Genomic DNA, 27,978 nt, shown 5'->3' with positions numbered 1-27,978 from the left:
GAAATTCCTGCTATTTATATAGGTACTGCGGTCTATAGAATAACTTTAGCAGCAAGATGGAAAGATCCCGAAGCACCAACTTTCCAGGGATGGCTAAATAGACTATTAGCAATATACAAGCAAGAAATAGCAATTTATGGAACTAGAGGGAAAAAATCTCGGTTATACGGGGAACAAGTCTGGACACCAATAGCTAATTGGTATGAGCAGCTGAGGGACTAATCAGACTCTCTTGTTAACATATGTATATATACAGGATTTCTTCAGTTTAACTGCTCTATTGTATTCTAAGAGAATTTCGCTCTTTCAATGCTATTTTTAAAATGGCTCATTTTGTTGTTGTTTCCAAGAAATGAAATCGGAATGTAATATATGCTGACTTTATTACTTGATTGTTTAGAACTTGTTGTCTGTCCTGCCACCTCAAAGCTATGAATATCGTTTTTTTTTCTCCCCTTGTGTATAGTGCTATACTTCTCTTTTGTATTTCTCGAATCTGCTCAATAAAAAATTTAAAAAAAAAAAAAAAAAAAAAAAAGGAAACCTGCCACCACTGAAGACACCTCCATGACCATGAAGAACACCCACTCAGGAGCCCCCACGGACCCCTGCCTTCTGCACATCTACCACAGAGCCGATGCCGCCTAAGCACTCAAACTAGGCCGGACCATCAACGTCTCCCTCGAATCCAGCATCTTCCCCAACGACTGGAAGAGGGCAGAGGTCAAGCCCCTCCTTAAGAAACCTTCACCGACCCAACGGACCTGAAAAACGACCAGCCCATCTCTCTCCTTTCCTTCGCAGCCAAAGTCACTGAGAGATTTATCAACGCCCAGCTGACCACATTCAGATCCCCCACTCCTCCCAGTCCGGTTTCCGCAACAACCACAGCACTGAGACCGCCCTCCTCGCCGCCACCGACAACATCCGCATGATACTCGACCAGGGCCACACCGCGGCCCTCATCCTACTAGACCTCTCCACAGCTTTCGACACCGTCTCACACCGTACTCTCACAGAAAGACTCCACGACGCCGGTATACGCGGAACCGCCCTCGACTAGATCCACTCCTTTCTCCCTGGCAGAACCCAAAGGATCAGATTCCCTCCCTTCCTCTCCGAACCTACAGAGATCAACTGTGGTGTACCCCAAGGACTCTCACTCAGCCCCACGCTCTTCAACATCCACATGGCCCCCCTCGCCACTATTGTTGGACAGCATGGTCTCAGCATAGTATCCTACGCTGACGACAGCAAGGTCATCCGCTCTCTCACGAAGAACTCCGAAGACACCAGACTCAGCTTCCAAGAAGGAATGAAAGACGTAGCAGCCTGGATGAGCAACAGCTGCCTAAACCTGAACTCGGAGAAGACAGACGTCCTCGTCCTTGGACCCTCCCCCACTGGGTGGGACAGTGTTTTGTGGCCTTGGACCCTCCCTACTGGGTGGGACAGTGCTTGGTGGCCCCCTGCCCTCGGAAAGCCCCCCCCCACCCCTACGGACCACGCCTGGAACCTCAGCATCATCCTGGACTCCTGCCTCACCCTGACCTGCCAGATCAACGCCATCGCCTCCGCCTGCTTCAACATTCTCCGCATCCTCCGTAAGACCTTCAAGTGGATCCCCTCCGAATGCAGAAAGACTGTCACCTATGCACTCATAACCACCAGACTGGACTACGGTAACGACATCTACACCGGAATCAACAAGACCCTGATACACAAGCTCCAAACCATCCAGAACACTGCAGCCAGACTCGTCCTTGGAACCCCACAACACGAGCGTATGACCCAGCACCTAGGAGACCTCCACTGGCTCCCCATCGAGAAGAGAGTAACCTTCAAGCTACTCACCCACACCTACAAATCCCTCCACAACAGCGGACCCAAATACCTCAATGAAAGAGTCTCTTTCCAAGTACCAAAAAGGAACCTCCGCTCCGCCGACCTCACCCTAGCAGAGACTCCACGCATCCGCAGAACCAGAGCAGGTGGAAGAGCCTTCTCCTACATTCCTACATCACAGCAAAGACTGGGAACGAGCTCCCAGTCAACATCAGACACTCTCCCCGTCTGCACACCTTCAGGAAGAGCCACAAGACCTGGCTTTTTGACTGATCCGGAACTGAAACCCCCCCTCCCCCAGCGCCTTGAGACCCTCGCAGGTGAGTAGCGCTCTCTATAAACCCCTGATTGATTGAACACAGGTAACTCAACTGATTGGTTAATATGGAAAGCAGAAACCACTTTGGGAAGGAATCTGGGATTGGTGCGAAGAACTACCCTATATTTATGGAGCTGAAAGAAGGGTTCTTCTAAGGTTAATACCTGTAGCTCACTAACTCTTCTCAATGAAGTAATTGCAAATAGAAATGCAACCTTCCATGAGAGAAACTGTAAAGGGCGCTTGTGTAGGGGTTCAAATGGTGGACCTATAAGTCTTGTAAGTACAACATTGAGATTCCACACTGGTGCCGGTGGAACTTTGAACAAAGACAAATGCTGTCTGTTTTGCAAATACGCAGCCACTGCTGCAAGGTGCAACCAAATAGATGTGTAAGCTTGCCCACATAGCTCTAGGTTTAGAAGGTAACAATGTTCTGAACAGAAGAATCTAGAGGTAGAATTTTGTTGTTATTGCAGTAAACAACAAATAGTTTCCATTTTGCTGCACAGCAAGCTCCTGTAGTACGTTTTCCTTGCTTCTTTCAGAATAGTCATACAGTCTGGTGGCAAATTTAAATATCCAAACTCTATGACTTTAGGAGCCAAATCGCTAAGATGAGCTCCTTGGGATTTGAATGCTTGATTTCTTCATGGTTCTGAGTTAGGAGACTGGAGGGGAGATATAGCTTTTGATCTGGAACTACTGAGAGCTCTAACAAGATGGTGTACCACGGTTGACAGGCCCATGGGGGAGCTACCAAAATCAGTGTGAGTGATGTTTGTCTGAGTTTATGATCCACAAACGGAAGGAGTGGGAGAGGTGGAAAAGCCTAGGCAAATATGTCTGACCAATTCATCCATGAGGCATTGCCTTTGGACAGATGGTGTGAGAACCTGGAGGTGAAGTTTGGGCATTGTGCATTGTCTACTTTGGCGAACGGATCTATTTTTGGATTTCCTCATTGTTGAAAGTATGGAAGGAGAACTTGGGGATGAAGTTCCTACTCGTATCTGAGAAGTTGGCCTGGCATATGCTGGTCACTAGTTAAAGTGGCCACCTTGCACCAGTCCAATTCGACTCTTATGGTAGATAGGTTTAAGACAACCTTTTAAAGAAAGCTATCCTAGTGGTAGCTGTGGAGAGCAGCCTTCAGGCTAAGTCTCAGAGGAATGTAAAGCAGCTTGTTTTGCCTTATAATATCTTGAATTACCAAATGAAAGGACACCACACAGGTATATATATATAAAATATATATGTATTTATTTCTAGACACACTCTACTAATCTCTTTATGAGATTAGAAACCAGGTACACATTCAAATGTCAACGTTTCACAATAAATTAAGCACAAATATGGCTGGAGCCCTAGGGGCGTACCAGAACATATACTAAAACAATGGTATAAGAATGTCGACAAAATGACAAGGCCTAGGGCCTGGGGAATCGCTGGGGCTTCACTACTGCAGTGTTAGCAGGTAAGTAACAGGCCCACGGGAGACGCGTGCAGTGTGTGAACACAGCCGCGGGTTCCCTATTGATTACAATGTAGCAAGTCGCGGTTTGATTTTTAAAGTTTTAGGGTACTTCGAGGAAGTCTACAAGAAAGCCACTTACAAGGTAAATCTGAGATATTTGCGATGAGCTGGACGAATGTGAATGTGAACATATGCATCTTTTAAGTCTTGCTGTAGGAGAGGAAGAACCTGTTGAAGCGTTACCATTGGTTTTCTGCGTATTGTGTAAATATTGTATATTAATTTGGTTTTATAAATGTTATGTAAATAAATACGGCCGAGGGGTTTATGACCCTCTAATACAAAAATCTTCTCATGTTATCTTGATATTGACAGGGGAGGAGGGGCTCTAGGTAGTACCTGGCCATATAGAAAGGCGGGGCCGGCTTCGGCCACGCCGAAGGTATGGCGGTCGTGCCGGCCCCCGATTACCATACAGGGGCGGGCCTGTCGCGCGCATTGATGACGCAGCAGGCGCGCCCCGCCACTAATTGGTCGAAGTCGGGGACGTCACCTGGATGAGATTGAAAGCACTTCCGGGTCACGCACTTGGGCTAACGCCAGGCTGGTTAGAACTGGCCTGGCTGGAATTGGGCAATAAAAGGGTGGGGAGCGGTGGAGTCTGCCTCTTTTGCTCGCCGCTCCCTCAGCCTGCCATTAGTCACACCAGCCTCGCTAGGAGGCTGTATTTTAATTTCCCCGCCCACCGTCCCCTAAAAGCAGCGTTTACAGGGTGTATTGTTAGGAATTTTAATTTTCAGGTTGACATGGTTATGTTTATCATATGTGTGATTGTTTTTTCCCATTGTTTTAGGAGGTTTTTTCCTTGTACATGTTATGTTTATTGTCGTATTTTTAGTGCTATTCCTTGGTCAGGCGGTAAGGTCATGATTGGTGAACAGTAAATTGAAGGTCCTTAGAGGGCGGCGCCATTCTTGAATGGGGTTGCCCAAGGGGGAGGGACAAGTGGTCTCTCCTAGAATTCCAGGGGCAGTTACAGCCGGTTGGATGGAGGGGGAGGGGGAGTTACGCTTTCCGGTAGGCTGCTTTGCCACCCCGCACGTGCACAATGGCGCAAATAAACGGCGCATAACTGCAAGGGCCCCATTATGGAGATAATCTACAGGGCGTACGGGGGTGACCTGGGGAGGGGAGTACCCTCACGGGGAACGGGCCCTCTGCGCATGCGCACTCCAGTTGGAGGGTGGGCATAAGAGCGTATGGGGTGACCTGGGGGGGAAGTACCCCTCATGGTGAACGCCCCCCCCTGCGCATGCGCACTCCGGTTGGAGTGTGGGCATAACTTTATAAGGATCTGGCGCCAGTTATTGACCTTGCCGTAGGCTCACAATAGGGATACGCAGAATAATAAAATGCTGTTATTCTGATTATTGATTATGGCATGTTTAGATTCGGATGTATTGTTAGGAATTTTAATTTTCAGGTTGACATGGTTATGTTTATCATATGTTTTTTCCCATTGTTTTAGGAGGTTTTTTTCCTTGTACATGTTATGTTTATTGTCGTATTTTTAGTGCTATTCCTTGGTCAGGCGGTAAGGTCATGATTGGTGAACAGTAAATTGAAGGTCCTTAGAGGGCGTCGCCATTCTTGAATGGGGTCGCCCAAGGGGGTGGGACAAGTGGTCTCTCCTAGAATTCCAGGGGCAGTTACAGCCGGTTGGATGGAGGGGTCGGGGGAGTTAGGCTTTCCGGTAGGCTGCTTTGCCACCCCGCACGTGCACAATGGCGCAAATAAACGACGCATAACTGCAAGGGCCCCATTATGGAGTTAATCTACAGGGCGTACGGGGGTGACCTGGGGAGGGGAGTACCCTCACGGGGAACGGGCCCTCTGCGCATGCGCACTCCGGTTGGAGGGTGGGCATAAGAGCGTACGGGGTGACCTGGGGGAGAAGTACCCCTCACGGTGAACGGCCCCCCTGCGCATGCGCACTCTGGTTGGAGTGCGGGCATAACTTTATAAGGATCTGGCGCCAGTTATTGACCTTGCTATAGGCTCACAATAGGGATACGCAGAATAATAAAATGCTGTTATTCTGATTATTGATTATGGCATGTTTAGATTCGGATAGGAATACCTTTGTATTAGAGATGTTATAAGGTGAGCCATCCGACATCTGCATCTATTAATGTAATCAATGTAATGTAATGGTTTTCACACATGGAGACCGTAGTACGGCCCGACGGTTCCAGTCACTTGGCGCCCTGGGATTCATCGCGCTCCTCGCGATCCGCTTGGTCCCAAGAAGCCCGTACTCCGAGAAACAACTGCTGCTGAATGAAGGTTACACATGGTCCCACGGAACAATCTGCAAGATAAAACGAGAGGGGTTGTACCGCTTCCAAGCGAGACTGCACGAGTCCCAAAACCGACGCTCCGCGTACCCGATCCTGCAAGACAAAATAAAAGAAATTATAATACAGTCTCCTAGCGAGGCTGGTGTGACTAATGGCAGGCTGAGGGAGCTGCGAGCAAAAGAGGCAGACTCCGCCGCTCCCCAGCCTTTTATTGCCCAATTCCAGCCAGGCCAGTTCTAACTGGCCTGACGTTAGCCCAAGTGCGTGACTCGGAAGTGCTTTCAATCACTTCCGGGTCACGTCCCCGACTTCGACCAATTAGTGGTGGGGCGCGCCTGCCGCGTCATCAATGCGCGTGACAGGCCCGCCCCTGTATGGTTATCGGGGACCGGCATGACCGCCATACCTTCAGCGTGGCCGATGCCGGCCCCGCCTTTCTAAATGTTCTGACAGTATGCACTGGTTTAACTCTCTGAGATCCAAAATTAGTCTCAAGGAACCATCGTTTTTGGGAATTAGAAAATAAAGAGAGAAAACCCCTGAACCTTGGTACTGAAACGGAACTGGTTCTATGGCTCCCTTTTGTAAGAGAGATTGCACCTTTTGTTTGAGTAACAACAAATGGTCTGATGACAGTTTATGAATGTGAGATGGAATGTTTGGTGGATTGGAGGTGAGCTCCAGGCAATTACCATGTTGGAAAAGGTTGAACAACCATTTGTCCTTTGTTATAGATTGCTAAATGGGGAGAAACTGTTGAAGTTTTCCCCCGACAGGTGTTAAGAGGATCGGGGGAAGTGTGGGCAAGTCACTGTTTATTAGGGGAAGGAGTGTTACGTTGTGTGGCGCCCTTACCCCTACCTTTGGAATTTTCTCCTCTATCTCTTCCTCTTTAGAAACCTCTAGTGAGAAAGGATTGGTTGTTGCCTTTGTAAGATGAAGTATTTGGGTCTGAGGATGTTGTTTTTAACCCTGCTCTGTAAAATGAGTGGCAAAAGGACCCTCTATTGGATGGGGACTGGAGCGCTCCCATGGATTTTGCCACTTCGGTGTCCTTTTTCATCCTTTCTAAGGATTTTTCGACTACAGGACCAAACAGGTGTTCCTTATCAAAGGGAGTGTTCAAAATAGACTGTTGAACTTCAGGTTTAAATCCCAAGATCGTAACCAATGCATGTCACATAAGGAGAATGCTGGTATTGATCTCCCTAGCTGCGGTATCAGCTGCATCAAAAACACATCTGATGGAGGAGTTAGAGATGAGCTTCCCTTCATCAACGAACTGCTGTGCCTTAGTTTTTTGCTCAATCTGAGCCCAGTGTGCTCTGTCGTACCTAGCTAGTAGGACCTTTGTGTTTGCAATGCGCCAGTGGTTAGAGGCTTGAACAGCCACTCTTTTTCCACAGGCATTTATAAGTTTGAATTCTTTATCTGGGGGAGGTGCATCCCCAGTGGTTTGCAAGATAGCTCTTTTGCAAGCATTGGACACTACTAGGGAGTCAAGAGGTAATTGTCCATCGATAAACAACAGGATCTGATGGTGAGGGTTTATATTTTGTATCTACACTTGGAGTTAAAAGATGTGCTCGGACAGGGTCTTTAAAGATATCATCTGCATGCCTGATCATGCCTTTAAGCATAGGGAGTGTTTGACTTGACCTTTGTGTGGACTCAAGTCTTTCAAATAAAAAGTCCTCTTCTACTGTTTATTTATGTAAGGGTACCCCATGATACTCTGCTGCTCTAGCAATGAGTTGTTAATAAGCCATATTATCATCTGGTGGTGATGGCTTTGCAGGATAAAGGTCTGGCTCATTGTCTACTGGAGGGTAAATGGTTTAATCGTTCCATGGGTCTGCAGGCAAATGAGTATCATCATCACCATGATCCACATCTGGATCTGTATGTGGAGATCCCTGAGGTGCTACGTGTAAGGGATCTTCAATTATTAAGTGTGGAGAAGATGGTGGAGATGGAGAGGGTTGTGGGTCAGGATAAACAGCACTGGTAGCCATGTCCTTATTCCTCTTTAAGGGATTCTTATCAGCAGTATCCTCTGCACGAAGCTTGTCTTTTGCTGGAGTTTTGGCCAAAATATTTCCAGTATCAGGATTAAAATACATTTCTGTTTGAGATCCAATTTGGCCTTAAGAACGTATAAAAATGGTTCTGGAACACTGTCCTTAGATTTTGGTGCTGAAATCGACATGTCTTTGGCAGTGGAATGTTTTGGCTATGAAGCGTGTTTGTGTTTCGAAGGGGAGGGTTTTGGCTCCAAAGCATGTTTATGTTTCGAAGCTGAGGGTTTAGGCTCCAAACTAGATGTTTCCTTGGAGCCTGATGATCTTGATTCCGGAGGTAATTTTGTCTGACTCGGTCCCGAGCCGGAAGGCTTTACAGTTTGTTTCAGAGCCGAGAGGCGGGGCGTCGGAAACATTGTCTCGATGCCGACCTTGGTCAGAAGGCAGAGGTTGTGCCATAGCCTTATGAGTTGTGGAAGAGGATTAAGGGGGCAGGGGTCTTCAGTACTCACGGCACCCTGTCCCGGAGGTACATCCTCGAACTCCAGATCGATCTCGTGCTCGGAATTGGATTCTGGAACGGAGAGGGCCTCTCCTTCTGCGGAGCATGCTTCGATCTCTTCTTGGTCGGATACTTCCCCGAAGATATCCGGAATGTGTTGGATGCTTTGGTGCTGCATCTCCCGTAGTTGAACCCAACGATCGCGTAGAGTCTTCCTGCACCGAAACGACTTACAAGCGTTGCAGTCTTCCACCTTGTGCTCCGGAGAAAGGCACAAGTTGCAAACTTGATGTATATCGATGCAAGGATAATTGGCGTGGCACCAAGGACAGATTTGGAATGGAGTCCGTTCGCGGCTAGGCCCGACGGCACCCCATGAGGTTTTTGATCAACAATGGAGAGTTTTTCGAGCGATTTGATATACATAGAAAAAGGAATTATGTATGTAAACAATACTGTTGAGAATCGAGTGGATTGCGCACCGAGGGGAACCCAAATAACGGTTTTCGAACCGGAGCGCAGCAATACACGTCCGAACCCGATGGCAGAAAAAAACAATCTAACAATGGAGTCGATGCCCCTTCCGCGCACTATCACCAAAAGGAGGAATCACCTTACCTCGTGACTGGAACGACTTCTTAGAAGAAAAACAACTTGCAAACATCTGGACCCAAAACTAGATTGCAGGAGTATGCAAAGCATGTGTATCTACAGCACACATGCCTCTAACAGATCATTTCTAATGTATTTTTTGTGCATTAGCTTGTGCTGACAGTGCCTCCAGGAATGTTAATACTAGTGCCTTCTTGCATAAACAAGTCTGGCTCAGGGTGTCTGGGCTCCATCCAGAAGTCCAGCACCATCTTATCAACGTCCCATTTGATAATGAACATACCTTTGGAACTCAGGTGGACACTATGCTGGAGTAAAAAAAAGGGCACAGATTCTGAAGAAACACTCCAAACGCAAACTGTCTTAACTGAATTTCAACATCAGGAGGTGTGGGCGAGTGACGAAGCTGCAGCAGCATCAGCCCTTTCAGGAGGGGCAGGCCCAAAGGGCGTACACCCAATGAGACTTTAAAGGCAACAGCCAAGGAGATTAAGTAAAGGCAAAGACAGCCCAGGGAAGGGCGAGTCCATTGCCATGCAGTTACTTAATCACCATCCCCCCCTCCGCCCCCTAATCATACAACACCTGTTGCAGGAAGAGTCCGGTTATACCTTCCCCAGTGGGTAAAAATTACTTCAGATAAAGGGTCCTATCTGATGTTCAGCAAGGATACTGCTTGGAGATTCACAACACATTACCAAACCTCCAACCTCACCATTATGCAGTCAGCCAGGCACATCCCAGACTGCTGAGAAATACTTGAATCTCCCTTTGTAGCAAAGTTGTGAACTATGGCCTTCACAGCAGCAGGGTAAATGGGTAGACACCCTGTATTTCCTTCAGGCCACTAAACTATTTTATCCTGTTGGAGCACTTCAAGGTGATAACCCTGCAGTACGTCATTCTGCTGCTGTGTACAAGTGACCACGTGGCCACCCCTGATCTCTAGGACAGCGTTTTCACATCACTATTCATTTCACATACCATTTAGGTGTGTAGTAAGTGGGCAAAACTACCAGTTCAAAGTTCAATCGTTTGGAGTTGCAACAGCCCCAACGGACTTTTCCAAGCACAGCACATCTGTGCCATGGTGCCATTCATGCCTATTAAAAGACTTAAGGTTCATTCCCTAAGGAGACCACAGGGCCCAAAGTGGGACCCAATGTAGTCCTCACAAGACTCATTTGCCCTCCATCTGAGCCATTACATTTTTGTGAAATAGGCTATCTCTCTTGGATGGTAGAATTCCTAGTAGCAATCACTTCCTTGGGTGGGGTTAGTGAGTTTCAGTCTTCAATAGTGCAGGAGCCTTTCACACAGGTTCAGCAGGAAAAAATGACCATAGAACAATCCTTGCTTCCTGACAAAGTTGGCCTCCCTATCCCACGTCAATCGGGCCATCAACTTGCCGATTTCTTTTCCACACTCTGAGTGGCATGGAGAACATTGTGCATATTAGATGTGAAAAGGGTTATAAAATATACTACACTGATCGGACTAAAGCCAAGCACTAGCCACCGCCTTTAGGGGAGTGCACTGCTTTACAGTCAATGCAGAACAGAAAAAGTGGTGACCTGTGGGAATAAATGGTTAAACAACTCAACCAGTAATCTTATTATTCAGCTACACAAATGTTATTTAGTAGCCTTATCTCAACGTGTTTTGACCCTTGTAGTTGGGCCTCTTCAGGACATAAGAAGATAAGAAACTTGCAAAATAATGTATATACACATTTTATTTAATAATGCAATGCAGCTAAAGTCAGCATGGTGCACCTTATCCTGAGTCAGTGTAGTTGACCCAGTTTGTACAAATCACCTCCAGTTGTCAACATAAAGTTTGCCACTATAGACAACCCAGTGAAGAGAGGCATTATAGTGTGGTGCTTGGGAGTTTCTCTATGTTGTAATGCTGACATCATTACAACCATCGCCGTGGAAAATAAATGTGTGCAGCGCCCCTCTAGGCAGGTGGTGCATGCATGTCAAAATAAGAAGGTGCGTCAACCTCAAAAGGTTTCTCATGCCATAGTGCCGTGTACATGCTTTGAAGGTCTTGAGTACTCACATTAATCCTAAAACAGGAGCGGGATCTGTTGTACCCGAGCAGCTTGCACTCCAAGGGGCATATTCACAAGGAGATATTGCCAAACCAACGTCACTTTATCGCAGCCAAAGTCGTGATAAAAATACGCAGCGCAGACAAAGACAGCGGACCCCCAGGAAGCGTACCAGCCGCACAGACCCAACCTCTGACAATGTCACCGTCCACCACAGGCTGAAAGGGACCACCACCCCACGCATCCCGACCATCATCGCCCAACAGGCCGACGGCACCAACACAGCGGACAACTAACATCCCACCCCACACCAAGCTGCTGGCTTGGCTGCACCTGTTGGCCCCTGGCACCCCCCAACCAACACCCACCAGAGTCGGAGGAGTCTCACTGCCAGCCACATCCAAGTCCCTCAAACCTGTCCTGGACATCACCATCCCCTTGGTACCCCAGTTCCCATACGTCCAACACAATGCGCAGGTCACGCTGGAGACCAAGCAAGGATCATACGCCATAGCAGGATACACGCACGTGTTGGGGGCAATCCACAGCACACATGTCCCACCTGTGCCCCCTGGTGACACAGCACACAATCACCACAACAGAAAGTACACGTCCCACCCCAATGTGCAGGCAACAACAGAACACTGTGGAACCTCCAACAATGTCGCCTTCAAATACACAGTCAGTGTGCATGATTCCTCCATCCTCCGACAGTCCATCAACAACCAGCGTTCCCAGGATGGCACCAAGGGAAATGCACAGCCCCTTGGCAAGTTCCAAATGAACACCCCACTCACCTCAACTTCACAACCATGCAAATCACAACCCTGGCTATGCACACATCACAAAATCACAACCAATATGCACAACAACATGCCCACCCACCAGACATGACAGAACAACTCACAATGGTCACCTGGCCAAGCCATGAACATGAGCCGTCAATGGCATGGCACCTCAGCCACACAACAGCCGAACATGGGGAGAGGTGGCAAACAGACATGTGTGAAGGATGCAGTAGTACCATCACTGGGAACGTACACAATGCCAAGAGTGGTGGAGATGTGCTGGACAGACCGCAGTATGCAGCACACGCCCATATCCATGGCGACATACACCTCTGGTGTATGGAGTGTAGTGGACAGTGGACGCAACCATGTCACCACAGCCAGTGGGGGACCTCGCGGAAATCTTGCCTGTTACGCCCTCCCCTAAGTGTGACCGGAGTGGGATGGCCCGGCGTATGCCACGCCAGCGCAGGAGTGTGAATAAGTAGCACGTAGCCTTGGGCGTGGTTCTCTTCCGGAAAGCCCAACTTCTCTGCCAGGGCGGCGCCTCTCACCCCACCACAAGGCTGACGCCATCCTCTAGAGCAGAGTTGGCTGTGATGCTGTGCACCTACCGGACCATGAACCTGTCAGGCCCGCCACTGCGCAGCCAGGCCTCACTGATCACCTGCCGACACTGGCGTGTGTCAAGGAGGACCCGCCACGTTCCGGCTCAACTCCAGGCCCGAGTCCTGCGACCTTGGCAGCCTCCTCAGACCATCACGGCCTCCACGACACGGGCCTGCTTTAGTCCTTTTTTGTTGATGTACTCTACTGCCGCCTCAGGCCAACTCCTCGGCCCAGTAGGTACCACGTGTGAAACTGTGTCCTGAGTCATGAATGGCAGTGACCCCAAATCCGGGCCACCAGCAACAGCACCAGACTCCCTTCGATCAGTGAGGCATAGTTCCATATGGGCTTCTTGTGACACGTGGTGCCACTAACCCTGTTCAATGCCAGCCTGCTACACGTGGTGCCACTAACCCTGTTCAACGCCAGCCTGCGACATGTGGTGCCACTAACCCTGTTCAATGCCAGCCTGCGATATGTGGATGAGGGACCAGGACTACCATATGGACCATTAGGTCCCACATCCTGCACCTAGGCGCAAATCACGAATGGCAGAGTCCACACCAGTGGTCGCATGGAGAGGAGTCCCAACACGTGGTGCCACTGAACCTGAACTACGCAGGCCGGTGGGGCCATCCAACCTATGCCGGCTACACTTGGTGATTGGGCCGTGCTGACCGCTGCCTCAGGACTACACCACGGTCAGGTAGGTCACACATGTGGAACTGAGTCTTGATTACACCATGACAGTGAACACCATTTAAGACAAGTCACTATACTCACTTCGATGTGGTGCCAACAAGTCTGTGCATGGCATCACAACCACATGTGTCTGGGGCCATACGCGGACTACTGCCCTTGGCCTACGCTGCTCACGAGTGGGTCACAGATTTGGAACTGAACATCGGTTATTCAAAAGGCAGAATACATGTGATCGCACGCACAGAGCGGAGTAAGAGGATGACGCTTTGCAGTCTGGAGGGAACAAGATCATCGTTACGGAGGTGATCGAACACTACCGATAACTGCCCTTGCGTCACTAACTCTGTGCCTTGCCAGCCAACGACACGTGGCTGTGGGCCACTGCTGACCGCTGCCTCTGGCCTACACTGCGGTCCAGTAGGTCACAGACTCTTCATTTTGCAATGGCTGAGTACATATCAGCGAACTGGCATCATCGCAGACAGCATCCCCTCTCAGCCCCGGTGCCACTAAGTCTGTTCCCCGACAATCATGGACACTCTCTGGTCAAACTTTGGTGGCGTCTGAGTCTATGGACTAGAGGACAGTTTTCAATCTCATGTAGCTGATACCTAATTGGTGGTGGCAACGAGGCTGTTGGATTCCACTCCTCCACTTGCTGCTTCCGGATAAAATCAAACCTTTCGGCATCATGCCCTGGAGGGAAACAGCCATTACAACGCAGCTGTTTCCCCGCAATGCCATTACATCGCAAGCGTAACAACGCATGCGATGTAACAACGCGTAGCCATTACTAAGCGTGTTTTTACATCGCATGTGCTGTTACAACGCATGTGATGTAATGCCGATCCACCACGTTGTGAGGAAACAGAAGCTCTTCCGTTTCCTCACAACGACGTGCACCGTCCCTCGACGTGAAGCAGGAACCAGGAGTAGAGACGGCGACGCTGGAGAGGAGCCACGAGGAAAGAGAGGTAAGGGTAATTGTGCTTGGGGTGGGAGTAGTGTGGGTAGTGGTTTAGGGTAGTGTTGTAGTGTCATAGTGTTTTACTGTTTAGGGTAGTGTAGGGGTGGCAGTAGTGTGGGTAGTGGTTTAGGGTAGTGTTGTAGTGTCCTAGTGTTTTAGGGTTTAGGGTAGTGTAGTTGTGTTTGGGTAGTGTAGGGGTCGTGCTAGGGGTAGTATTGTAGTATTTGTGTTGTGTAGTGGTTTAGGGTTTAGTGTAGTGTTGTAGTGTTTGTGTATTGTAGTGTTTCAGGGTTTAGGGTAGTGTTGTAGTATGTGTAGTGTTTTAGTGGTTAGGGTAGTGTTGTAGTGTTTGTTTGTGTAGTGTTCTAGGGTTTAGGGTAGTGTTGTAGTGTTTGTGTAGTGTAGTGTTTTAGGGTTTAGTATAGTGTTGTAGTGTTTGTGTAGTGTTTTAGGGTTTAGGGTAGTGTATAGGCTATTGCATGCTACCGCCTTGTTGTGAATTCCACGTTGGCACAGGGTTATTTTCCCGCGATGGGCTGCGATATTGAAAGTTGCGTTACGCTAATCTTGCGGTAGTTATTACACGTTCTTGTGAATATACCCCCAAGTGTCTAGCCGCATCTAATCACACATCAAACGGTTTTGTGAAAGGGAAAGGTGTCCGTTGTATCCAGCCTTCCGATTCAGCCGTATTCTGCCCAGGGATGAGTAAAAAATCATACCCTCTATTTACTCTCCTAATCACAGTCAAGCAGTCTGATCTGAAAGAGGGGGGTGGTGGAGCTAAATATCATGAGCAACGTGTATGCAGGTGAAAATTCCCAGCAATCACGGTCGTGGGCTTAGTGTTAATGGCTTACCGTACACCACTTCCAATCACATATCAAGCGGTTTCGTAAAAGCAAAAAACACCTGCTATGTTCAGCCGTCCGATTCAGCTGTATTCTGCCTGGGAATGGGTCAAAAGCCATACCACCACTGGGCCCTTGTAATCACAACCAAGCGGTCCGATCTGTAAGAAGGGGGCGGAAGAGCTCAATATCACAGGCTGAGAATTCCTAGCAAACACGGCCAGTGACTCAGTGATAAAGGCTTACCATACCCAGTGGTGGAAAACTTCCTCCCCACGATCAGCCGTCTATGAAGACAGGCCTGGTAACGCCATAGACCAGTTCCTGTATTCGTAGCGTGTGCGAGCTGCCAGCATTATAGATTGAAGGTAACTGGTGGAAAACATGTCGGCCATCTTAAGATGGCTCAATGCCAATAAGGTTGTGTCAAAAGAGAGCCCAAGCAACGTATTCAAGAGGTGCTTGGCGGAAAAAGTTCAAAAGAATAGATGAACCAAAATAAATATAAAAAGATTCTAGTTACATCGAGAATAGCTCCCAAGCAATGTATAACGGGCCTGCTGTAACTAACCCACTGTACAATTAAAACTAGGCTTGGAGAACATGGTGACAGATTCAAGAATATTCCACATAACGTCTAAGCTAACAATAAACAAGTCTTTCCACATTAAAAGCAATATATACATTGTGCATAATTCAACATGTAGAAAAACAAGTAAAAAAACTAATTAAAAAACACCTGATGACTACAAATTCCCATTAAGGTAGGAAATGAAAGGTAGTACAATGACAGTCTATACAGAGTTACAATAAAGCCCATTGTTCATCAAATTAATTAAAGCTGTGGGTGGCTGTCTCCTACCTCTTGATCATTTTTGCTTCGGTTATGTTCAGTATAGACTCAACGCTGCACCCACGCTGAGTATTTTGTACCACAAACAGGACTGTACAGCTGATATTGTCCTCTGAATGTCTACATTCCAAGTAATGTTGAACTAGTAGTGCACCCTGCACAATACATCTTATTCTCGATCTGTGTTGAAGAATTCTCGATTTGACTGATTGGGTAGTCTGGCCAATATAGAACTTTTTGCATGGTCATTGCACACAGTAGATACAATTTTTGGTATTGCAATTAAAAAACCTAGTTTAAAAGTGTAATTTCCCTCTGATGTGTAGTGTAAGGGTTGGTGGTACTCTAAATCCACTTGTTTTCAAAATAGTCCATAACTAGATTAGCTATTTCTGGGGCAAAACAACACCCCATGGCAACACCTTTTATTTGTGGATATAAATTCCTTTTGAATGCAAAGAAGTTGGGGACTGTATGAGGAGTGGATCCAGAATCTAGTACTACTCTCAGTACCAATAGAGCTTCATCTTGCGGGATACTGGTGTAGAGGGACTCAATATCAAAAGTCACAAGATATTGTTTAGTATCGTCAAATAGGAGTCCCTCAACTTTAGTTATCACATCCATAGAATCTCTAATATATGCTTTGGTGTTAGATACAAATAGATTGAGAAACACATCCACATATTTGACCAATGGTTCTCAAAGCGAACCACAGGAAATAATTGCGTGTCCAGGTGACGAGAGAGTTTTTGGGGGATTTTCACCAAAACATAAATTTTGGGGATCTTGCATTCTTTATTATTAAGAAGTGCAAATTCCTTCTTACAAATCCAGCCTTACTCCAGGGCTCTTGGCGTCAACTCATTGATTTTTACTGTAATCTCTCGGGTGGGATTTTCCTGTATCTGATGGTAGTGGTTCAAATTATTTAATTGTCGCAGTACTTCTCTAAAAAAATATTTTGAAATGAAAAACAATACTGGAATGTTGTGATCTCCATTAGAGACATTGAGGTGGCTCTGGTATAGACATTCTGCTCTAACAGTTCATTGTTTGTCTTTAGGTGTCTCCCTTTTAAATTAAGAATATTCTACACTCAGTGGGTGTCTTACTTGCATTATAGCCCTTCTGCCTCAGGCTATGTCAGTTGTTAAACGCCCTCTACCTCGTTACATGTCGTAACCTGGTGCTCAGACCAATATCTTGGATGTAGGGCCTTTAACAACCAGTATAGTCCTCTTTTATCGAATGTTGTTCCTTATTTCAAGCCAGCCACAGTGGTATCCCTGAGGCCCGCTCATTCTGAGTGGTTAAGTGTACCCACACCCTGATTTAATGCATGCTGTAATATAGTATCGGTTTTATCAGGTGCATGTTCACATCCAGGAAAACTATTGGTGGATCTGCTGACATTTTCCTCCTGCTCAAAATAGTAAATGCTTGCAGAAAATGCCCAGAAATCGACAATCGGTATGCGGTGAAGGACCTGCTTGTAATGCCAAGATTAAGGGCTGCAGAATTCTTCTGGAATCTGTAATTATGGTCCGGTATTTCCACCTGAATTAGAGACAACCTGAATGAGGCACTCTACATTTTACAGAGAGCGCACACCCCACCATGGGCTTTGGTAAATTGGAGGAAAGAAGTACCTTTGTGAGCAATGAGATTGGTAAACATCTTAATAGGCCCACATACATAAGCAATGGGGAGAAGAATTTAAAATGGAGCCTATTCACGAAGGCATTTAAAAGTAGTACTCCTGTAGTACTATTTTACATAAAAACAACAGTTGATGGATAGAATGCAGAACAATGTCATACATTCACCCAAGTACAGTGATCTGGGTCTAAATCCATAGTTGTTTTGCTCACCATGCCGTTCCAGTTTGAACCCAGCCATATGCAAATCAGTCTTGACCCTGTACCTCATGGGAACAGTCCAGCCCGAACTGCCAAGCCAAGTCCTCCCTGGACTGCAAACAAGCATCCTAGGACCGGTTTCGGGGTTTCACCCCTCTTCAGCCAGGATAGATTGATTCCAGTGGCATGGAGAGCACAGGACCCACGTCTGGGCATACCCTTCCCACTCGGGGTGACAAATGCAAACACAACAGTTGATGGACAGAATGCAGAACAATGTCATACATTCACCCCAGTACAAAGATCTGGGCCTAAATCCATCGTTTTTTTTGCTCACCATGCCGTGCCAGTTTGAACCCAGCCATATGCAAATCAGTCTTGACCCTGTGCCTCATGGGAACAGTCCAGCCCGAACTGCCAAGCCAAGTCCTCCCATGACTGGAAACAAGCATCCTAGGACCGGTTTCAGGGTTTCACCCCTCTTCAGCCAGGATAGCTTGATTCCAGTGGCATGGAGAGCACGGGACCCACGTCTGGGCATACCCTTCCCACTCGGGGTGACAAATGCAAAAATAACAGTTGATGGACAGCATGCAGAACAATGTCATACATTCACCCCAGTACAGAGATCTGGGCCTAAATCCATCGTTTTTTTTGCTCACCATGCCGTGCCAGTTTGAACCCAGCCATATGCAAATCGGTCTTGACCCTGTGCCTCATGGGAACAGTCCAGCCCGAACTGCCAAGCTAAGTCCTCCCTGGACTGGAAACAAGCATCCTAGGACCGGTTTTGGGGTTTTATCCCTATTCAGCCAGGATAGCTTGATTCCAGTGGCATGGAGAGCACGGGACCCACGTCTGGGCATACCCTTCCCACTCGGGGTGACAAATGCAAACACAACAGTTGATGGACAGAATGCAGAACAATGTCATACATTCACCCCAGTACAGAGATCTGGGCCTAAATCCGTCGTTTTTTTTGCTCACCATGCCGTTCCAGTTTGAACCCAGCCATATGCAAATCAGTCTTGACCCTGTGCCTCATGGGAACAGTCCAGCCCGAACTGCCAAGCTAAGTCCTCCCTGGACTGGAAACAAGTATCCTAGGACCGGTTTTGGGGTTTTATCCCTATTCAGCCAGGATAGCTTGATTCCAGTGGCATGGAGAGCACGGGACCCACATCTGGGCATACCCTTCCCACTCGGGGTGACAAATGCAAACACAACAGTTGATGGACAGAATGCAGAACAATGTCATACATTCACCCCAGTACAAAGATCTGGGCCTAAATCCATCGTCTTTTGTGCTCACCATGCCGTGCCAGTTTGAAGCCACCCATATGCAAATCAGTCTTGACCCTGTGCCTCATGGGAACAGTCCAGCCCGAACTGCCAAGCCAAGTCCTCCCTGGACTGGAAACAAGCATCCTAGGACCGGTTTCAGGGTTTCACCCCTCTTCAGCCAGGATAGCTTGATTCCAGTGGCATGGAGAGCACGGGACCCACGTCTGGGCATACCCTTCCCACTCGGGGTGACAAATGCAAAAACAACAGTTGATGGACAGAATGCAGAACAATGTCATACATTCACCCCAGTACAGAGATCTGGGCCTAAATCCATCGGTTTTTTTGCTCACCATGCCGTTCCAGTTTGAACCCAGCCATATGCAAATCAGTCTTGACCCTGTGCCTCATGGGAACAGTCCAGCCCGAACTGCCAAGCTAAGTCCTCCCTGGACTGGAAACAAGTATCCTAGGACCGGTTTTGGGGTTTTATCCCTATTCAGCCAGGATAGCTTGATTCCAGTGGCATGGAGAGCACGGGACCCACATCTGGGCATACCCTTCCCACTCGGGGTGACAAATGCAAACACAACAGTTGATGGACAGAATGCAGAACAATGTCATACATTCACCCCAGTACAAAGATCTGGGCCTAAATCCATCGTTTTTTGTGCTCACCATGCCGTGCCAGTTTGAACCCACCCATATGCAAATCAGTCTTGACCCTGTGCCTCATGGGAACAGTCCAGCCCGAACTGCCAAGCCAAGTCCTCCCTGGACTGGAAACAAGCATCCTAGGACCGGTTTCAGGGTTTCACCCCTCTTCAGCCAGGATAGCTTGATTCCAGTGGCATGGAGAGCACGGGACCCACGTCTGGGCATACCCTTCCCACTCGGGGTGACAAATGCAAAAACAACAGTTGATGGACAGAATGCAGAACAATGTCATACATTCACCCCAGTACAGAGATCTGGGCCTAAATCCATCGTTTTTTTTGCTCACCATGCCGTTCCAGTTTGAACCCAGCCATATGCAAATCAGTCTTGACCCTGTGCCTCATGGGAACAGTCCAGCCCGAACTGCCAAGCTAAGTCCTCCCTGGACTGGAAACAAGTATCCTAGGACCGGTTTTGGGGTTTTATCCCTATTCAGCCAGGATAGCTTGATTCCAGTGGCATGGAGAGCATGGGACCCACATCTGGGCATACCCTTCACACTCGGGGTGACAAATGCAAAAACTACAGTTGATGGACAGAATGCAGAACAATGTCATACATTCACCCCAGTACAGAGATCTGGGCCTAAATCTATCGTTTTTTTGCTCACCATGCCGTGCCAATTTGTACGCAGCCATATGCAAATCAGTCTTGACCCTGTGCCTCATGGGAACAGTCCAGCCCGAACTGCCAAGCCAAGTCCTGCCTGGACTGGAAACAAGCATCCTAGAACCGGTTTCAGGGTTTCACCCCTCTTCAGTCAGGATAGCTTGATTCCAATGGCATGGAGAGCACGGGACCCACGTCTGGGCATACCCTTCCCACTCGGGGTGACAAATGCAAAAATAACAGTTGATGGACAGAATGCAGAACAATGTCATACATTCACCCCAGTACAGAGATCTGGGCCTAAATCCATTGTTTTTTTGCTCACCATGCCGTTCCAGTTTGAACCCAGCCATATGCAAATCATTTTTGACCCTGTGCCTCATGGGAACAGTCCACCCCGAACTGCCAAGCCAAATCCTCCCTGGACTGGAAACAAGCATCCTAGGACCGGTTTTGGGGTTTCACCCCTCTTCAGCCAGGATAGCTTGATTCCAGTACGTACTCTTGCGTGCATGTGTAAATCGGCCCCAAAATGACTCCAAATACAGAAACAGTTGCACTGTCCTAGCCCTTTTACTAATCGGAAGTTGGATAATTTAGGCCAATTCACAAAGGCATGTAAGAGTATATGAAAGAGTGCTCCTGCTACCTCCTGTACTCAAAGACTTTTGTGAACTGATCCAATGTGCAAGAACCTTTTGATTATTAGCTCATCAGTTGTTGAGATTTTTCACAAACCCAAGGCAGAAACATGCAGGCTTAGCATGTTTCGTCTCATTTAGTGTTATAGGTAATCAGCACTTGGTTAGCATATAATCTGCCATTATTACAGCAGCGCAGGACTACAAATCAAATACAACCATTTTAGAAAATGATCCGAAAACCATATATACCATTATAATGTTTGTTTGACAAATCCGCAGCATTGTCCTAATTTTAGTCAAACTAGACTATGTTGTCAATCAATACATTTAAAAAACACCACTAATAGTGTGCTAGTTTCAAAACCTATACAACTATTCAAACTGACTGAATACCATTTACTGACTACTCTAAAATGTCTCCCCTTAGGCCTGTGGGAAGTAGGGGCATACTCACTTTAATGAAGAATAAATTACAGTTCAGTCTACACAGTGTCAGGATCACAAGGTGCTAAGTTTTTTAATTGGGTTATCAAACATTGAAAACGTGTCTCACCTGTCATCCCTAATTCGATAAAACACCCCATAGCCATCGTGAATCATGGGGACAACCGCTCCATGGACAGTGGTATAGCCAAGCAGACTAGTCGAAAGGACAAAGTTACCCCCTCCACCGCTGTGAAACAAAATTAAGATATGCCCTTTAGTAAACTAGAAAGACTGCAACTCAGTCAAACGTATTATAGCATTGTTATACGTCAATAAAAATGGCAGAACCGGGTTAAAAACAGTAATAGGTTATAAACCTTTAAATGATAACACAAAACAAGTATTGGCAATACCAATGGGTCTCGTCAATGGGAGACCTATTGCCTTTGTCAATGGGCTGGTGGTGGCTAACAGGGTTAGTGAACGCATGTACATGTATGTGTACTGACACATCAGACGTTTTTAATTTACCAATGTAACCTAGTGGGCAGCTACGTTAGATCAAGTAATATGAAAAGTAAACAAGAGTTGGAGCTATTGGCGTTGTAAATGACTATCAGGCACATGCATCAAAGGAAAAACCGGTCGCAAACGGGCAGATTCTCAGAATCTGCCCCTTTGCGACCGGTATTTTTGCATTTGGGATGCATCATCCCAAATGCAGAAATCGCAATTTAAGGAATCTCTAAATTGAGATTGCTTAAATTGCGATTGCATTTAAGGAATCCCAAATTGAGATTCCTTAAATGCAATGCATGAAAGTAAAAAAATTAGCGGTTTCGCTAATAGGGGGAGCAAATTACCATGAAGTTGAACTTCATGGTAATTTGCAAAAACTTTGAAAAATGCACTTTTGTGCATTTTACAAAGTTTCATGTTGTGCACACACATGCCCTGAAGGCATGTGTGTGTGCAACATATGTGCACAGATCAATTTCAGGGGTGCAATAGGGTGTCATTTTTACACCCTTGCACCCTTGAAATTGCACGAGCAATTTGCGAGTACCTACTGGTACTCGCAAATTGCTCATGCAATCTCCAATTCATTCCTATGGGCCTGGAGGCCCATAGGAATGAATGGGACGGCATTGCTCAATTGCGAGTCGCAATTAAGGAATGTGTAGGAATCGCAATTTTTTTAGCAATTCCTACATGCATAGGCTTTTGCAATTCCTTAATTGCGATTCCTTAATAATCGCAATTAAGGAATCGCAAAAGCCTACGTTGATGCATGTGCCAGAATGTCCTTTACCCAAGTGTTTTGGTTTGGAGTGGACTGAATGTATGTTTTGTGGAGTGTAATTATGTGGTTTGATTTGTAATTGTTAGTTGTGGAATTGTGTGATGTGGAGTGGATTTGTGAAGCGGAATTATGTGGCATGGCGGATGGATAGGGATGAGAGCTGCACAGAATAGATAGACAGGAAGACAGAGAGGGGTTGGTAGTTTGTGCATGAAGTTGTGAATTAGCTCCAGACAAAGGAGCAGAAACCGTCTGAGAAAGAGAGAAAGAAGGGGAAAGCAGGCGGCAGACGCATAAAGAGGAGTGCCTGTGTATGCAGAAGACACCACAAGAAGAGGAGGAGAGTGTGGGATTGATAAAAGGAAACCTTGAATATTCACTAGAAAGAAACTGTGCTTGAAGACCTGAAGTCAACTACATGAGAGAGGTGGGAAAAGTGAGTGAGAGGGAAAGGGGTGAGAGAGAGTATGAGAGAGAGGGCCTAGTTGCTCTTCCCAAAGAAACTTTATTAACATTAAAGTATCATTCAGAGAGACAATGACCACCCACCAGCTAATGGCAGGGCACCGAGGATGGGCTCCGGACCGAGAGAGATAAGATGGGCTGGAGAAATAATATGGAAAGGGGTAGAGAAATAAGATTGGGAATGGATAGGATGAAGAAAGGCGTGGAGGAGAAAAAAGATGGTACGAGTGAGTATAAGTCAAAGAAAAAAATAAACAAGACCTCACATGAGTAGGCTTGTGAGGCATGCAATGAGTGTTCGGTGGCAGGTTTTGGTCAGTGCTATAGGCTAGTGTGACCAAAGCCATTGTATTCAGAGCTGCAAAACAGTATCTCAACCAAGCTTTGGCATTCCTGCGTTCACTACAGGCGTCAGCCGCTGCTGAGTACAAACAGGATGAGCTCATCCTCCTGGTCTCTCCCAAGCAGCAACAGAAGGGAAATGCTACTTACCCACTATGCATCTGTTCTTGGCATGTAGAGCTATAGAATCTCATGCTTATGCATAGATCGCCATATAGTGTGGGGCCTTGATGTTTGCACTTTGTTTTTCTTCGAAGAAGTCTTTGTAGCCACAAGGTAGGTGAGTCCTCCTTCCGGTGATAGTGCGCATGGTCATCGACTCCATCTTCAGATTGTTTTCCCGCGGAGGGCGAGAGAATGGAATAGTAGCAAACAATAGAGATGGCCATGTGTATGTATGAAAAGTGCTAAGAGAACTAAGCAGTTACAGGTACCCAGGAAGGTGGGTGGGCGCATGAGATGCTACAGCTCTACATACCAAGAACAGATGCATACTGGGTAAGTAGCATTTCCCGTTCGAGGCATGTGAGCTGTAAATCACATGCTTATGCATAGACTATACAGCAGTCTCCCCTAAGCGGTGGCTATCCTGTAACTGATGGAGCTGTCTGAAATAGCTTTTTAAGTACGGCTTGGCCCACATTAGCTTGTTGTCTGGCTAACACATCTACACAATAGTGCTTGGTGAATGTGTGTGGTGTGGACCATGTTGCAGCTTTGCAGATGTCAGTAATAGGCATGTTCCCTAAGAAAGCCATAGTAGCTGCTAGATTACGAGTGGAATGTGCTCTAGGGGGTACCGTTAGAGTCCTTTTGGCTTTTGCATAACAAATCTGAATACATTTAATGATCCATCTAGCAATACCTGGTTTGGATATAGGATTGCCCTTGTGAGGTGGTGCAAAAGCGATAAAAAGTTGTTTGGTCTTACGAAAAGATTTTGTTCTTTCGGTGAAATACAACAGTGCTCTTCTAACATCTAAGGTGTGTAGAGTTCGTTCTGCAACAGAGTCAGATTGAGGGACGAAAACAAAGTAATTCAACCGACTGATTAATATGAAATGCAGATACTACCTTAGGTAGGAATTTGGGATTGGTACAAAGAACCAATTTATATTTGTTTATCTGGAAAAAAGGTTCTTCTATGGTTAGTGCCTGAAGTTAACTCACTCTCCTTAATGACATGTTTGCAATGAGAAAAGCTGTTTTCCAAGTGAGGAACTGTAGTTCACATTTGTGCATGGGTTCAAACGGTGGGCCCATCAACCTTGTGAGGACTATATTAAGAGTCCACACTGGGGCAGGGGGAAGTCTTGGTGGTATAGCTCTTTTTAGTCCTTCCCTAAATGCTTTGATTACAGGCACTCTAATCAGCAATAAATGTTGCCTATTTTGCAGATAGGCTGCAATTAGAGCTAGATGCAATCTGATGGATGTATTGGTCAAAGATGACTGCTGCAAATGTTACAGGTAGCAGATAATGTTTTTTATGGAAGCATCAAGAGGGTTTATGTTATTATTATTGCAATAGATAACAAATTGCTTCCATTTGGCTGCATAGGAAGCTCTTGTGGTAGGCTTTCTGGCCTACTTAATAATGTTCATACAGTCTGGTGGAAGGTTTAGATAACCAAACTCTATGACATCAGAAGCCAGATCACTAGGTTCAATTGATCTGGGTGTTTGATTTCTCCATAGCTCTGTGTGAGGAGACTGGGAGTTAAATATAATTTTTGATGCGGTACCAGAGAGAGTTCCAACAGGGTTGTGAACCAGGGTTGACGTGCCCATGTTGGAGCTACCAGGTGTGAGAGATGTTTGCCTGAGTTTCCGAACCACTAAGGGAATGAGTGGGAGAGGCAGTAAAGTGTAAGCAAATATCCCTGACCAGTTCATCCATAGAGCATTGCCCTTGGATAACGGGTGTGGATACCTGGAGGCGAAGCATTGGCATTTTGCGATTTGGGGTGTTGCAAACAGATCTATGTGAGGGGCTCCCCAAGCTTGGTAGTATGGGTGGAGAACTTGAGGATGAAGTTCCCATTTGTGTATTTGATACCTCTGTCTGCTGAGGAGGTCCGCAATCTGGTTGTTGACTCCTCTGAGGTGTTCTGCTAGGAGATAGATGTTGTGGTAAATGGCCCAAATCCAGATGTTGTGGACTAAGTGGGACAGTTGGAGAGATTGTGTATCCCCCTGTTTCTGTATGTAATGTATAGCTGTCATGTTGTCTGTTTGAACCAAGATAGCTTTGCCAGACAGGTGATCTTGAAAGGCTCTGAGAGCTAGAAAGATTGCCATCAACTCTAGATGATGTGGAGCAACTTTTGCTGGTGGCTCCACAGCCCTTCCACTGTGTGTTGTTGAAGATGAACTCCCCAGCCAGTTAGGGACGCGTCCGTTCTTAATACTGTCTGTGGGACCGGGTCTATGAATGGCCGTCCTTTTGACAAATTTTGGGTGTTCCACCACTGCAAAGAATGATGAGTACGGCCGCTTACCAACATTAGATTGGTTAATTGCCTGTGTGACTGGTTTCACTGACTGGCTTAACATTCTTGAAGTGGAAGCATGTGCAGCCTGGCATGGGAAACGATCATGATGCAAGATGCCATCATTCCCAACAGCTGCATAAAAACTTGAGCTGGAAGTGACTGATTGGCCTGAAACTGGATAATTAATGACTGAATGTTTTCAATTCTGGCTGCGTTGGGAAACGCCAGAGCCCTTTGAGTATCCAAAGTGGCTCCTAGATAGGTTCTGAGTTTTGGCTGGCTGAAGATGTGATTTTAGCACATTGACTGAGAACCCCAGCTGGTGAAGTAACTGAATGGTTACGGAAGTATGCTTGCGGCATTGTTGGTACGTGGCGGCTTTGATGAGCCAATCGTCTAGGTATGGCAAGACATGAATGCTTTGTCTTCTTAGAAGCACAGCTACTACGGCCAGACACTTTGTGAAAACTCTGGGGGCGGTGGTGACTCCGAATGGGAGTACCTTGAATTGGTAATGTTGACCTGCTATCACAAACCTGAGAAATTTGCGGTGAGCCGGGTGGATTGGAATGTGAAAGTAGGCGTCCTTTAAGTCTAGAGTAGACAGAAAGTCGCCCTTTTGTAAAAGAGGTAGTTCCTGTTGAAGTTTTACCATGTGGAAATGGTCTGACTGTATGTAAAGATTTAGTTTTCTGAGATCTAATATTGGTCTGGGAGAACCGTCCTTTTTGGGAATTAGGAAGTAAAAGGAGTAGATGCCCAACACCTGATGTTGTGGTGGTATGGGCTCTGTTGTTATTGACTGCCACTTTGGTAGAAATTGGGACAGTCTTCCCCCCATGGGTGTTAAGTGGTCGGGGGGGACTATGGGCAAGTCACTGTTTTGTATTGAAGGGGGAAGTACGTGTGTTTCGGAACCTCTACCTCTGACCGTACCATTGTTTCCTCTATAACTGCATCTGAAGTAAGTTTTGGAACCTGAGGGTTGGTTATTGCCCTTATAAATGGATGTAGTGTCCGAGGAAGTTGTTTTGGACCCTGCTCGATAAAAGGAGCGCCAAAAGGAACCACAACCTTGTGGAATCTGAAGGGCTCCCATTGATTTAGCGACTTTGGTATCTTTCTTCATTTTTTCAAGTGAAGAATCTACCACCGGTCCAAACAGGTGTTCCTTATCGAATGGTGTGTTCAATATTCGTAGAAGGACACTAGTGTTCACTGCTCTGGCAGATGTATCAGCCGCATCTAGGGAGCATCTAGGGAGCACCTAATTTGATTGTTGGAAATTAGTTGTCCCTCACGTACCAGGTCTTGCGCTTCAGATTTATGTTCTTGGGGTAAGAATTGTATAAATTGTTTCATTTCATCCCAATGCGCACAGTCGTATCTGGCTAGCGGCGCTTGAGTGTTAGATATGCACCAGAAGTTAGCTGCCTGGGAGGCTATTCTTTACCCTGAAGCATCAAGCAGCTTTGACTCTTTATCTGGAGGTGGTGTGTCTCCAGTAGTTTGGGAGTTTGCCCTTTTGCGTGCATTAGAATCAACTAATGAGTCTAAGGGTAATTGTCCTTTTATGTAGACTTAATCAGATGGTGCAGGTTTCTATTTTGTATCCACCCTGGGGGTAAGGATACGTGCCCTGACAGGATCCTTAAATATATTGTCGATATGTCTGGTCATTCCTTTAAGCATGGGCAGCATATGTGTGGATTTTTGTGTGCTGTTTAATGTTTCAAAGAGGAAATCCTTTTCAAGGGATTCTTTATGCAGCTGGACCCCATGATAATTGGCAGCCCTGCCTAGCAATTCAATATATCCTATTCTGTCATTTGGTGAAGAGGGCCTGGTAGGATATAGGTCAGGTTC

The 27,978-nt window shown here is 46.7% G+C and overlaps 1 protein-coding gene across 2 annotated transcripts in view; it reads right to left on the bottom strand.

Annotated features, from left to right (window-relative positions):
* LOC146789357 (peroxisomal carnitine O-octanoyltransferase-like) overlaps positions 1–27,978 on the bottom strand; it is a 569,137-nt gene that overhangs the window by 29,892 nt on the left and 511,267 nt on the right. The window contains exon 16 of one of the 2 annotated variants that reach the window (XM_085631298.1): positions 21,635–21,754. The exons of the other annotated variant lie outside the window; for it this stretch is intronic. Coding sequence (XP_085487424.1) covers positions 21,635–21,754 — 120 coding nt within the window. The remainder of the gene's footprint in view (positions 1–21,634; positions 21,755–27,978) is intronic. 2 annotated transcript variants of the gene reach the window in all.

This window comes from Triturus cristatus, chromosome 10 (genome assembly GCF_964204655.1).
Source record: "Triturus cristatus chromosome 10, aTriCri1.1, whole genome shotgun sequence".
Classification (NCBI taxonomy): Eukaryota; Metazoa; Chordata; class Amphibia; order Caudata; family Salamandridae; genus Triturus; species Triturus cristatus.
The sequence above is the reverse complement of the archived record's forward strand: the minus strand, read 5'-3'. Positions and strand labels throughout refer to the sequence as shown.